Source organism: Pongo pygmaeus, chromosome 4 (assembly GCF_028885625.2).
Source record: "Pongo pygmaeus isolate AG05252 chromosome 4, NHGRI_mPonPyg2-v2.0_pri, whole genome shotgun sequence".
Lineage (NCBI taxonomy): Eukaryota > Metazoa > Chordata > Mammalia > Primates > Hominidae > Pongo > Pongo pygmaeus.
In genome coordinates, this window is record NC_072377.2 from 80,215,886 (window position 1) to 80,231,062 (window position 15,177).

General features: G+C 38.0%; 1 protein-coding gene across 2 annotated transcripts in view; it reads left to right on the forward strand.

The window, feature by feature from the left end:
* IQGAP2 (IQ motif containing GTPase activating protein 2) overlaps nt 1–15,177 on the forward strand; it is a 301,456-nt gene that overhangs the window by 162,308 nt on the left and 123,971 nt on the right. For both annotated transcript variants that reach the window (XM_054487835.2, XM_063664918.1), the window contains exons 4-5: nt 1,934–2,011; nt 7,032–7,108. In XM_054487835.2, the coding sequence (XP_054343810.1) occupies nt 1,934–2,011; nt 7,032–7,108 (155 nt within the window). The remainder of the gene's footprint in view (nt 1–1,933; nt 2,012–7,031; nt 7,109–15,177) is intronic.

Genomic DNA, 15,177 nt, shown 5'->3' on the forward strand with positions numbered 1-15,177 from the left:
CATATTGCCACAGAGAAGAGAAATGAGTAGATTTGGGCTTGTGCTGGGTGATTCTAGTAGGGATTTAGGGAAGCAAGAACCCATTTTCTTTTGGGTGTCGTCAGAAAGTGGGATCAATTTGGTGTCTTGGTAATTTTTATCTAAGAGGTGGGAAGATTGAATAGGGACTTAGATTGTCATCAGTAAAGAAAGCAGAGTAGCTCATATTAGTTGGAAGAGGGGGACATTATTTATTTTGTGGCACAGAGGGTTCTCATACCTGTCTTGGTTCAGACTTGATTGTGGATTGTTTCTATCTTGCTCTTCCATGGTCACAGAGTGGCCTTGTCTGAAAATTATTTGCATAAGCAAATTTTTGCTGAGTTATAAACACTCAAACAGTATAGCCTGACCTGTCAACTCTCTGGGCTCTGTTTATTCCTTTTCCTTCTTCCCTTCCTTCAACTCTCCCTTCCTCTATCTAGTTCATTAATAGTTAATTTTTGCCTTCCAAAGAATAATCAAACAATCTAGGTCCTTCATTCTTCTCTGGTAGAGTGTTAGGATAGGGAAGGTTTTCAGATCCGGAGAGATGTAGTCTTGAATCCTAGGTCAGCCAGTTGACAACTACTTGACTTTAGGCAAATCACATCATCTTTTTGGCCTGTCTTTCCATATCTTTAAAAAATAGGAATTTATTCCATTGTGTGAATGCACCAGAGTTTATTTAATCTTATTCACCCACTAAAGGACATTTCCATTATTCCCAGTTTGGGTCTATTAAAATAAAGCTGTTATGGACACTGCAAAAAAAATAGGAATGATAATTACCTTTCAGGGTGTTTTGAAAATTAGGGATAATTTACGTGAAGTGATTGGAACACATGGTTCAATCACGAATAGTGGCCACCATTAAAAAGGCATAAACATTTGTCAAATGTTAATTTGCTTATACTTTATAATTTCTAACAGCAATGAAAATACTTTTTATACAACAAACTATTAGATTGTAGAAGGTAACAGAAGGTGGGAAGAGCCAAACTTTCTGAATGTGATTATCTACTACTGAATGTTAGTTATATGGTAAAGCTTGCTATAGTTATTGTTTTATACATTTATTAAAACTTACAATAAATAGATAACATTGTGCTATGCATTTAATTAGTGAAAAACACAAGATCATTTTAAAGTTCTTAATGGTTCATGCCTGATAAATTTTTATGAGATACAGGCAAGAATGCTATACTTACAGACTGTGCAGAAGGAATGACTATCTGATGAGGGCTATGAAGAAGAAATGGAAGATACACAAAAGCTATTTTTATTGTAGGGGTAGAAAAAGATCTTGTTAAATATTTCTGCTGAAGGTTTGTTTCTTATATACAAGGCCAAGATCAGGGTTAAATTAGAAGAATCAATACTAAAATTAGTTCTGAATTGTGGGATGGTTTTTGTTTTCATCTTTGTATTTTGCTATATTTTCCTATTTTCCAGGTTTTCTGCAGAAATATTCTATGCATGATTAGAACAAAAAAAAGAAAATAGTCTTCTAAAAATCCTGTCTTTTTCTGAAGTTGCTAGGCCTCTCAGCCATGGTTGCCAAAATCTGGCCACCATGCATGTGTGTGTATGTGCGTACACACCCATGCCTGTGTACATGTGTCTCATAAAACATCCTTAAGCATGTGCTAGACATTAAACAGTCTTGGAGATTCTACTTCAGAATTTACCTCAAATGTGTGAATTATGGAAATTCATGGTTCATCACAGATGGTTGGGATGTTGCCAAGATACATCCTTTAGCATGCCTCTGTTTGTTTTATGTGAACATTAATAACTCTGTTCCAGGAGAAATACAATTGAAAAGCATCCTGTACATGAAAAAAGTTATTGCAAATGACTCACTTTTTGTGTGGTTCCTTCTCTCCCTTTTTCCCTCCTATCGTCACTTTAGAAGTCTGGCCTTCATTTTCGACACACAGATAATACCGTCCAGTGGTTAAGAGCGATGGAGTCTATTGGTCTACCCAAGGTAAGCCTTCATACACTGGAATCTGAACTAGAAAGGCAAAGGGGTAGTACATAAACACCTCTTTTTGAGCAATGACTTTGGAGACTGGGTTTTGTTAATGTAGAAATGAGAAATGTGAGGACTAAAAAATATGGAAAGACCTATCCAAAGTAACATATGGCAAGAACTCGGAATGAGGGATGTGCCCAGATTGAGAGCAGCCAGGTAAAATTGTGTACAAAATAAAGGCAGAACAAGCTATAGCTGGTAGATAGGTGAGCTATCTAAAATAGCCAACTCCCTTTCTTGTGTTGCTATTTGTACATAAAGATTCTAAGTCTCAGCCAGTTGTGGTGGCTCGTGCCTATAATCCCAGCACTTTGGGAGGCTAAGATGAGAGAATCACTTGAAGCCAGGAGTTTGAGACCAGCCTGGGCAACATGGCAAGACCCTGTCTCTATTAAAAAAAAAAAAGAAATCTCATTGTATTAGTATATACTTTATTACTGTAAATTATTATAAATTTATTTTTTGTAAATTATTGTTATTATTATTTTGAGACAGAGTCTGGCTCTGTCACCCAGTCTGGAGTACAGTGGCTTAATCTACCACCTCCGCCTCCCACGTTCAAGTGATTCTCCTACCTCTGCCTCCCGAGTAGCTGGGAACACAGGCAAGTAGCTGCCCCATGCCCAGCTAATTTTTGTTTTTGTTTTTGTTTTTGTAGAGACAGGGTTTTGCCTTGTTGGCCAGGCTGGTCTCAGTCTCCTGAGCCCAAGCAATCTGTCCGCCACGGCATCCCAAAAGTGCTGGGATTACAGGGATGAGCTACCACGCCTGGCCTATAAATTATTATTATAACTCATAATATCACTTGTAAAGGCTAGTGGGTTATAGCTCTTACTCCTAAAATAGATCTCCTAAATATAATTTAACTCAGCAAACATTCAGTGCTTGTTAAATTTGAAGAGCAGGCATCCTAAAATCTGTGAGAGAATTAGGCAAGTGGAGGAAATGAGGAAATAATTACATTTGATAAAAATTGTAGAACTATTTTTTAAACTTGTTATTTTGAAATAATTATAGAATCACAGGAAGTTGTAAAAATAGTACTTTTATGTGTATCCTTCATTCAGCTTTCCCCTAGTGGTGACATCTAACTGCAGTACATGTTAAATTGACATTGGTGTATTAGTGTAAACTAGACTACAGACCTTTTTCCATTTTCACCATTTCATATGCATTTATTTGTGTAAGTGGGCATGTGTGTGCATGTATGTGTGATTCTGTGCAGTTTTATCCCATGAATAGATCTGTGTAACCACCACCACAATCAAGACACAAATACAGAAGAGTGGTCCTTCTGATTGCGTCCCTCCCCCAGCCCTGTTCCCTGGCAACCACTAATATGTTCTCGATCTCTATAGTTTTGGCATTTTGAGCACAATATATAAGTGTAATCATATAGCAGGTATCCTTTGAGTCACATCGTTTCCACTCTGTATATGGTCCTTGAGACCCCTCTGGGTCAATAGCTTGCTCCTATGTGTTGCTTAGTATGTACAGCTATTTTTTTTTTTTTTTTTTGAGACAGAGTCTCGCTCTGTCACCCAAGCTCGGGTGCGTTGGCACAATCTCGGCTCACTGCAACCTCCGCCTCCCAGGTTCAAGTGATTCTCGGGGGGTTATCACTTACAGGCATGCACCACCATGCCTGGCTAATGTTGGCCAGGCTGGTTTTGAACTCCTGACCTCAGGTGATCCGCCCGCCTCAGCCTCCCAAAGTGCTGGGATTACAGGCGTGAGCCACTGCACCTGGCCTGAAATCTGTTTCTTATCAGGCTGTTAGTTTCAAGTTTAAGAAAAAGAGTAAGAAATAGTATGTAGGATAACCCCCCGAGTTATCAAGTGTAACCTCCCAAGTAGCTGGGGTTACAGGTGGGCACCACCACACCTGGCTGTTTTTTGTATTTTTAGTAGAGACAGGGTTTCCACATGTTGGCCAGGCTGGTCTCGAACTCCTGACTTCAGGAGATCTGCCTGTCTCAGCCTCCCAAAGTGCTGGGATTACAGGCATGGGCCACCATGCCTGGCCTGTACAGCTATTTTTAAAAAATTATTTAGGAGTGGTCTAGCTGGAGGTCAAGAGGATAAGCTACTGGCTTATGAAGACCTCTGTTGTACCAGGTGTGCAGTGAAAAACACCCACCACCACAGAAACAGAAGATTCTTTAAATGTAATTTATTAATGCCCATTTTTAATATAATTGTGCTCATATCTGTTTTAGGTCAGTCTCATTTGATCTTGAAATGATCAGTGTTTAAATTTTGTTCTGCCATTTTTAATCAAACTATTTTCTCTTCTCCTAAAATGCCCAGAACGTTAAATGCTGTTTCCTTCTAGGAACTGGCTGTAGTACATAATTCATATTTCTGGATTGTGATTTAGCAACTACTAACTAGAGACTGGATGATAAACCGATTAATAAAAATGAATTTAAACAGAATTGTTTTGTATAAGGCAACATCAAATTCAGATAATTTCATTGAATTTGATAGATTTGATGTAAACCTTTTCAAATTGTATGTATTTAGGGTCAAACAAGTGGTGTTATAGAGCAGATTTTATTTTAACATTGGTTTTTATTATGAAGTCATTGATATATTGCAGGGGCAAGAGACTGTACTGAGTTGAGTTTGATGTATCATATTTAACTGGTATTCCTTCATTTATCAATATTAAGTGCTTACTCTGTGCTCAGTATCATGCTAGGTGCCGGAAATACAATGCTGCATAAAACATTCTGGTGAACGATAAATTGATCTCATCTCCTTGCTGAAGGAAGACATTTATAATGGCTTTCCAGGAGAAATATAAATATAAAAGGTTCTTGTTTAAAGAAAAGGGAAGAGGCAATTGTAGTTGTTCTCTGCTTACATAGAGAACTTTAAACCGGTAATACTCTTTTTTGTTGTTTTTTGAGACGGAGTCTCGCTCTGTCGCCCAGGCTGGACTGCAGTGATGCCATCTCAGCTCACTGCAACCTTCGCCTCCTGGGTTCAAGTGATTCTCCTGCCTCAGCCATCCAAGTAGCTGGGACTATAGGTGTGCTCCACCATGCCCAGCTATTTTTTTTTTTTTTTTTTTTTTTAATTTTTAGTAGAGACGAGGTTTCACCATGTTGGTCAGGCTGGTCTTGAACTCCTGACCTCAGGTGATCTACCTGCCTCTGCCTTCCAAAGCACCACCATGCCCAGCTAATACTCTTCTGAATTTAGGGATCCTCTTCTCGTTGACACTTTAGTAGCAAATGCATTAAAGGAAAGTTGGAAAGGCTTTTTAAATTTCTTAGGCTACTGCCATTTCTTTAAGTACTTAGTAATTATATATTTTGTAGCTCAAGAAACTTTGCTTCTTTCTTTTCTCAGCTTTTCTCAATGACCAATAGGAAATTGCACTTGAGTATCAAGTACTACCATATGATGCATCATTTTAGTTTTTGATGTCAGTTTTTATAAAATATTTTCTTAAAGTAAATAATGTCTAAATGATTATCTTAATTTTAAAAGCCTCAAGCTTAATTATTTTTTGTGTGTGCTTAGGAACAGAGAAGTTTGGTGCCTCACTCTGAAATCTGTTTCTTTTGTTGATTTGTTTGTTCGTTTGTTTTGTTTTGAGGTGAAGTTTTGTTCTTGTCACCCAGGCTGGAATGCAGTGGCACGTGCTTGGCTTACTGCAACCTCCACCTCCTGGGTTCAAGCAATTCTCCTGCCTCAGCCTCCCAAGTAGCTGGGATTACAGGCATGCACCACCACGCCTGGCTAATGTTGGCCAGGCTGGTTTTGAACTCCTGACCTCAGGTGATCCGCCCACCTCAGCCTCCCAAAGTGTTGGGATTACAGGTGTGAGCCACTGCACCTGGTCTGAAATCTGTTTCTTATCAGGCTATTAGTTTCAAGTTTAAGAAAAAGAGTGAGAAATAGTATGTAGGATAACCCCCCATGACACACGTTTACCTGTGTAACAAACCTTCACGTGTACCCCAAACCTAGAATAAAACATGTTAGAAAAAGGAAAAGAGTGTGAAGGTGTATTCAAAACTTTGATGTTCAGACCTTTCAGTCTAGAAAGTTCATATTTAGATGATTATCCAAAATAGATGCTCAGAAAATACAGAAATATTCATTGCAGTAGCTTATAATAGGGAAAAATTAGAAGCAAAACAAATGTTCAACCATGGATTAACTGGCTAAGCTAGGGTTCAAAAATATAAAAGAATCATATACATCTATTAAAAATAATCTTACAGAATAATGAAGGGGATGGGAAATAATTGTGTTCTGTTAAGTGTTTTAAACAGGTTTACACTAAGTACAATTTTGTTTTCACATGCACACATATATATAAACCTAAAAAAATCAGAGACATACAGAAAAAAAGACCAGAAGAAAAATAGGGACAAAATTGCTAATAGTGACAATCTGGGAGGTGGGGTCATAGATGTTTTTCCTTCATACCTTATATACTTTCCAGATTTTATTTGGTGAAAATGTCTTACTTTAAACAGCTTTTTTTAAATGTGTGTGTGTTGTATATGCATGTATACATGTGTACAGAGCACATATGCCAAGTTTTTAACAATGCAATAAAGTGGCTAGTAACAAGGACACCCTTCTCAGGCCCATGGGACCTCTGGGAAGTCACAGGAGTGTGAAGGCTACAGGAGGCGGAGCCCACATGTGCTCATATGCCCTATGAAATGAAACACTGCCACTAGCACTGTGGACACAGCCTTCTTGGAGTAGCTGGCTGGGGACCCCACCATCCTCCTGTGGACCACTAAGAGGCGTGCTGTCAGGCAGGGGTCCAGATATGGTGACTGGTCTATCTCTACAGCAAGACGAAGCAATGGCAGAGAGGTTCCTCTATATTTAAATAATTATAGGATAGCAAGGACAATCAAAATAGGATCATTTTGGGAAGTGAAAATACTTGTGAGAAGCAAAACATATAATAAATATTGTTTCTTTTGTTTTCCAGATATTTTATCCAGAAACAACAGATGTCTATGATCGGAAAAACATACCAAGAATGATATATTGCATTCACGCACTGAGGTGGGGAAAATGCAGCTAAAAGATACTCTAAGAAGTAGATTTAAATAAAACTAAAATTTCAATTTTAAAAGAGGTTTTAAGTTACTTTAATAGTTTGAAGAACTTTTTATTAGATTCCATTGTTTTGGATTTGCTGGTACAAAATTAAAATAATGGTCACATATAAGCAATTCTTGAACTTGAAAAATGTTTTTCTGATTTTTAAATCTAACTCAAAATAGAAAACCAGAAAATGAATGAAAATCATTAAGTATAATAAAGAGAAAATTTAAGTTGAAACTTCTAGAAATTCAATTGTAATATACTACTATATTCTTGAGTTATGACCTAGTTTACAAATATAATGCAGATATATCAAATGAGCAGCTTTAATAGTCATTATAATTTTGGTTTAATGAGTTAAAATTATAATTTAGTTCAATTCTTACAAATTAAGAAAATATCATGGTAAGAATGGTTTATTTTGATCTTCTGTTCAATAGAATTTGTACCCTAAGGATAAAGAAGAAACATAATAGTTGGTGTAAATTAGTCAAATCAAGACACCTTCATTATTTTAAAGCAATTGTTCAATAACTTAATTTTTGAAAATGCTGAAATTCTGCTAGTTCACAGATTACATTTTATCTTATTGGCCTGGAAGAAATGTGATTTTTAGATGGTAACAAAGATTATTCTAAAAATCCAGTTTGTGGCTGTTGTCTTGAATGTACACAGGTAATGGTTTTGGAAGAGTTCACGTCTGATTAAATTTTAAATTACTTTTAGAACATCTGCCTTGTGTTTTCATCACTAGAAGTCATTTTCCTGGCAGAGTACTCTGCCTAGAGGTTTATGTTGACTTCTTCCTGGCTCTTTTCCTCTCCAAAGGAAAATGCTTCTACAAGAATTCATGGTGGTGTTGGCTTTCTAGAGAAGAAATTTGATTATGTCATATAATTTGACTTTTTCCGCCAGTCAGTACTTATGGGATTGCTTTGGAAGATGACAGTTGCTAGAAATATAGACCAAGTGTAGGTACCTTTGCTATGATTTTTTTTTATTCTAATAACTTAGAACAACTGGTTAAAAAAAAGAAAAACAACAACAGTAAAAACAAACCTACTTCATGCTGCCTTCTCAGATGTGGCGAGAGTATCATTATGCCACAGGTCTTCTAAAAGCTCCTTGTGTAAAAGAGCTTATGTTGAGGAATATTTTCAACTTGTGTTGCCCGATATTCTTTATTAAATATTTTTCTGATCTTAGAATGATCACTTAACACTATAGTTAGTACCGGGTCTGTGACCTGCTAAGCCAGCCATGACTAGTTAATGCCATTGCTACATATGTGCATCATAGTCCTAATCTCTAGTTCTGTCACATGCTCATGGGCTGTCTTGTTTAAGTTTCAATTGATTTTCTGAAATAGACAACTGGGACATTCATGTTAAGGAGCTTATAAACAAATGGTATGCTAAGTTCCTTTCTGGTGATATCATGGTTCTAAAGGAGCTATCTAGAGCTGCACTTAGACTTACATGTGTATTTGCCATGGTTTTAACAATGGCTTGAATAGCTTGGTAAACAAAGAAAAAACAACTTTTTGTTTATTATCGCCAATTGTATACAAATATTGATGTGATATTTTCCAGGACTGTGTTTTTCAGTTACTCATCATAGATATCTCCATTACTTTTACTCATCCTGGAGGGGATTCCTGTTGGGTCATGTCATTCACCAGATCTGATCTTAAGTAGGATATTTTATCTTCAAAAGCAATATTTATTTAGTAAATAGCATTCTCCTCGCTTTTCTTTGTTCTAAATTATTGTATAGCTGCCTCTCACTATGGAGCCGAGAAGTCCCAAGTGTATCTTGAAGCTTTTTCCACCAAAACTTGTTCCTGCTATGATTTAAAACGCAGTCAGTCACTCAAAGGAGGCTGATATTCTGCTTTGTTGTGCAAGACACATTTGGAAGCTGAGGAACAATCCTCTAATAAATACAGTGGGTTTGATAAATACTCTTGGTGCACAGTTAGAAATGATGATGGAAATGAACTAACATGTCTTCAGCTTTTATATCCTGGCTGCAAATACAGCACTGCTGCTGTATTTGAGAGTTGTTATTACCTGGTAGAGTAATTAGGCAGGTCAGAGATTCTGATTATAGCTCAGAAGCCAGCAAGGAAGTTTCCTCTAGGAAGTTAAGCTTGCCAGGCGCTGCCTTCTTCCTGCCCCAGCCTGTGGGCCTGACTTGATCTAAAAAGTTAGCTCTTAGCCCTGACCAAACTTGTCTCCTATTCCCTGTCATCTTGATTTGGGCTTAACAACCTAACTTCTGGGTGCTTATGCTTGCTTCCTGTTTGTATCTGTGTTCCCCTTTGCTGCCTGCCCCTCACCTTATCATTTTATTTCTGATCCCAGTCTCGTGTCCTACCACTCACCAATCCCTGTGTCAGTTTAGCTTGGTGTTCTCAAGCCAGACTCCGTGAACATTACCACAGCAGCAAAGGGAGGAAATTCTCAAGCTTCACTTAATGTAGACAGACTCACCTTAGCGGTGGATGGTATCTTTTTTTTTTTGAGATGGAGTCTCACTCTGTCACCAGGCTGGAGTGCAATGGTGCAATCTCAGCTCACTGCAACCTCCACCTTCCGGGTTCAGGTGATTCTCCTGCCTCAGCCTCCTGAGTAGCTGGGACTACAGGCACGCACTACCATGCCCAGCTAATTTTTTGTATTTTTAGTAGAGACGGGGTTTCACCATGTTGGCCAGGATGGTCTCGATCTCTTGACCTCGTGATCTGCCTGCCTTGGCTTCCCAGAGTGCTGGGATTACAGGCATCAGCCACCGCGCCCGGCCACATCATTCTTTTTCTAAAGAAATGTTTGTCTTTTTCTCATTTTTTTCAAAAGTAATGTATGCTCATTGTGGAAAAAATTGGAAAATCCAGGAAGAATGTTAAAGAAAAAGCTAAAATACCCACTATCTCAACACCAAGTAAAAACCGCTGTAACTATTTTGATATCTTTGAACTTAAAGTGCATACTGCGTATGTCATGTTTTACTTTTGTGGCTTCTTTTGGAATGTTATGAAGCCTCTGTCTTGAAAAGGAACCAGTTTAAGAGTGAGAGCCTTGCTAAGTAGTTACTATACTAATTTTTAAAAAATATCTGGAGGCCTTTTATGCAAGGGTAAGAACACTTTTTTGACATGTTGTTTAGTGCCCACCTTATTAAAGATTTATAATAAATGATATTAAACAACTGTTACTTGTTTAAACAGTCATACAAGTGAATTCCTTGAAAGAATTGAAATAACTTAGTAGAACTAATGTTTTGAGTACTTCAGATACCTTAAAGAGCAGGTGAAATGCCCAGGTATGTTATTACAAACTTACTACACTGGAACCTATTCTGTAAGACCCATACTACAAGTTTCACTCATTTTGTTTATTATTTATAACTAGTTTTGAGTTGTCCTTGGCTATTATATTATTTTGATACCTACCCAGAATTGACATAATCTTCGTGGCACCAGAAACAAAAGAATACCCTTTCAAACCTGCCATGATTACAGATCTGGGTTTCGGATGGATCACTTGTGAGTCAGAACATGGCGCAACTTTGGGTTCTTCTCCCATGGCGAGTCAGACCCTGGCCACAGGCATCAGGCTAAACTTTCTTTGTTTAAGAAAAAAAAAATCAGACCGCATTTAAGTACCTGGCTTTCAGGTAGGTTTTTATTTACAATCTGGTCCCTGCCCCTGCCCGCCTTCCCCATTACCCTGAAATAATTTACTTTCTTAAGTCTCACTTGACCAGCATTGTATAATCCATTGTCCTGTCATAATGATGTATTCGCCTGATCCATTAACATTATTAAAAGTTTATGTATGCCTTTTAAATATTTTTTTTTTAATTAGTTGGGCTTTCTAGAGGTTTTCATCCCCTGGGAGACAAGGGATTGACTGTACCCAGTGATCCTTAGGCTTTTGGGCTGATTTATCATCTCAGATCATGTTTCTGGTCCTGCCTCCACTTAATTAGTGGATGTGACCACCAGTGCTGGACCCTCTTTCTACCCGGTGTTTCTGTCACCACCTATGCTCCTTGGTTCTTCCTTATCTTGGGGCACTTCCTTTGTTTTCTGGGACTATTTAGTTTACTCAAAGTTCTTGGTCTTTATTCTTTCATATAGTATAAACAGTATAAAAATATCTATATGTAAACAAATATAGGCCAGGTGTTGTGGCTCATGCCTGTAATCCCAGCACTTTGGGAGGCCAAGGCAGGCAGATCATGTGAGGTCAGGAGTTTAAGATCAGCCTGGCCATGATGGTGAAACCTCATCTCTACCAAAAGTACAAAAATTAGCCAGGTGTGGTGGCAGGTGCCTATAATCACAGCTACTTGGGAGGCTGAGGCAGGAGAATCGCTTGAACCTGGGAGGCGGAGGTTGCAGTGAGCCGAGACTGTGCCACTGCACTCTAGCCTGGGCAACAGAGGGAGACTCCATTTCAATTAAAAGAAAAAAAAAAAAGCATGGTGGCACGCGCCTGTAGTCCCAGCTACTCGGGAGGCTGAGGCAGGAGAATAGACGCAGGAGGCGGAGATCACAATGAGCCAAGATCGCGCCACTGCACTCCAGCCTGGGCAACAGAGCGAGACTCCGTCTCAAAGAACAAAACAAAACAAAACAAACAAACAAAAAACAGATATAGAAGAAACAAAGTACTTGTGTTTTAATAATGCTCCCCAACTTGTTAAAGTCAATAGAAATACACATTTGCTATTTATTTCTTTTTTTATTACAACTTCCTTTTTGGACACTGTATATTATTCTCTTGATTATTGTTTTGAACCTGTGGCCTTTCTCAGACTTAACCAAGATTAATATCTCTTTCTTTTTGATGAACCAGATTGTTTCAGCTTGGTCAGTCTGAGCTCTTTCTGGCCCACTTCCTTGTCCTTCTAGCACCGTCCCTGACATTCTTTGAAATATCCTTGCTCGTGGTCACAACAGGATGTTCCAGTCCTATCCTGATTATTTCTGCTTTGAGATGTGGAACCACCACTCTCTAGGGATTCCTCTTAAAAGTCATGTGTTTATATTGATTTTTCAAGTTTAACCTTATTAGCTTACTGGATTCTGCTTTTCTTGCTGTCTAGTTCATTTGACCATTGAGATTCTTCTACATGGGCAGCCACAAACTGAAGCTATGTCTGCCTCTCCTCTGTGATAGGATTACTCTTCCTGCTGCTGATACTGTAGCTATGTCGCAGCAGCCATATTTTCAGGTGCAATGGTGATGCCATGGCTCTGGCAGACCCACTTCTGGTTCACCAGCCGTCCAGGTACTCTGGCAGCTTTGTGGAGGAGAGTTTGTCTAGCCAGCTCCCACACAGCCAAGTGGCTGTCTTGCTTACCAGATGGCCTTTGAACCTGCTCCTCAGGCATTAATGCATAACTTTCCTTGTCTTAACACTCTGTTCCCTTAGAACCTTTTCCTTCCCTAACAAACTGATTGAACCCTTATATCAGATTGATTATATCTCTAACAGTGAACATATTTGCATTTATAAATAAGATTTCTAAAGACAGTTTCTTAGCCCAAAGGACAGGCTCTAATCCTAGGTTCTCAGGAGGGATATCTGGAGATGGCAGTATTTGGGAGTAAGGTGAGGGAGGCAGTTGCACCTGCTTATTTCTTTCAAGTCCTTCCTTGCTCAGAATTCTCTCTGTGCTCTGAACCATTCCTTTCCCTTTCCTCCTCTTTCTGTCCCAAATTAGTATGGTGGTTATGCCTTTCTATCTTCCTAAATTCTGAGCTCTTAAGAGACTGTGAACCACATCTTGTTACTTCATACAGCTTACGTGCTATTGAGTCCAAGTTAAAGTCTCTGGAGTTTGTATATTTAACTCTTTAGGAGGTTTAATTGAACTAATTTCTCTATGATAAGGCTACCTCAGGATTCCTTTGGTTTGGGGCTGAAAATTAGGTATAGAACCCTGGATTTTGATATGATATTGGCAGTGATATATGTGACTAAGATGGATAAATTTGGTTCAGTAAATAGAACTGTTTCAAACATGGAGTCTGTGTGGTGAAATAGAGATTCTTGGCATTGGAAAAAGTAAGAAAACCACTTTGATAGGTTATCAATAAGTGTTTGTATACAAAGGACATATTTATTTAGCAAAGAATAGTAAGAACAAAGGCTAACACAAATGGAGCTTTTAACTATGTGCCTGGCACTGCACAAAATACTGTACTGGCATAATCTCATTTTATCTTCATAACATATCTGTGCAGTGGTCACTATTATCACTCCCATTTTATTACCAAGGCAGTTGAGGCACAGAGAGGCTGCTGAAGGTCACACAGTTAGTAAAAACCAGGATGTGTGAGAACTGAACCTGTGCTATTATGAATTCAGCCAGCCAATGGCTTCAAAAGAAGTCAATTATTTCTCTACTTCTAAGAAAATTGAAAGAACACCGGTATCAGACTTGAACTTCAGCACAGGCCTCTCAGCTATTATAGTTAACATGTTTTAAATGAAGAATCATGGAACTTGAGAAGGGGAAGGGCCTTGGGAAGTTATTGTAGTCTAAGTCATTCATTTCATAGATAAGGGAACTGAAAGCTTGGGTTACGTGACTTGCTCTAAGTCACACATTGAGGTTTTACCAGTTTTGGGGCCAGGATTCAGTGCTTCTGGATTCTAGTCCTGTGGTCTTTCTGCTCTACCATGAGGCTTTGATATACAAACATTCATTCCACATGTTATGGTACAAAATGAGCTACACATAATGTGATCCAAGAAAGCTGAAATAAATTTAGCTCCTGCTTTTTAAGTTTGCATTTCATTATGATAGTACCTTTTAGTGTATATCCTGAAAGTAGTAGAAAAAACTAATACCACTAGTTTTATCTTGAAAGTGGTAGAAAAAACTAATGCCATGTGATAATTGGCAGTGATGTATGTGACTAAGATGGAAAAATTTGGTTCAGTAGATAACAACAACTACTACTACTATATACTACTTTCATGATATACACTAAATGGTATTTTTTAAAACTTTCTTTATTGCTTCCTGGACTTTAAGTGATATTATTTGTACAAGTAGGAGCACATGGGTCAATGAGTCGGTAGCTACCTCTGGGCAACCCCTCCGTTGCTGGCCTCACTCAGCTGCACAGGTGTGCTGTAGCTTTTGGTGTGGTAGGAGGCTTGCTACCTCACAAAAAGTGCTCTCTTAGGCATGAGAAGCAAAGGTGACATTAATTCCACAACTTCCTTTGGAATGCTCTCAGCCCTTTGACTTGACTGTTAGGTACCAAATGGCGCTTAATAAATTAACTGTTGAAGAGCTACATGAGATTGGCATTTTTTCTATTCAATGGGCTTTTTTGTTTTTTAGATGAAGACTTGATTTCCTATATACTTCAGGTAATGAGCAGCCTCATTTGAATGTAAATGCTTGGGAAGGCAGTTTGCTATTGCTGTTTCTTTTCAGCATGGGAATACTGGGTAAACACAGTTTCTTGATAAACATTTGCCCGTTTGAGTAATCGGCTGGGAAGCACTTCCCACACAGAGATTAGGTGTAAAACGCCCACACCATGAAAAGTGATCTTTCCAAAGCTAACAGTTTAAACCTCAACATCAATGATTAAAAAAAAAAAAAAAAAAAAAAAGTTGAAAATTGAGGCCAAACAGAAACTATACAATATATTTTAATTTTTTAGTAAATGATATTTTTTGATATATGCAAATGAGATATTTACCTGATCAATATTAGCTTAAGAAAATATCAGACTTAAATTTAAAAGCAGATTCTTCCATGTTCAGAAAGCTAACTTCTCAGCACCACCTTGTGGTAACTTTTACTTAAGCCAGGATGTTTGTTTATTGTAAGATTTATATTAATATTACATTGTACAATGGAGAAATAAAAAGTGTAATTGGAAATAGCTATCTAACTTCTTTATCATCAAAGGGGAAAATTAACAGTTTAGTATAAACATTTTAATTCATGTTATCATCAAACCTATATTTTGTGGTAGCCTAAGTAC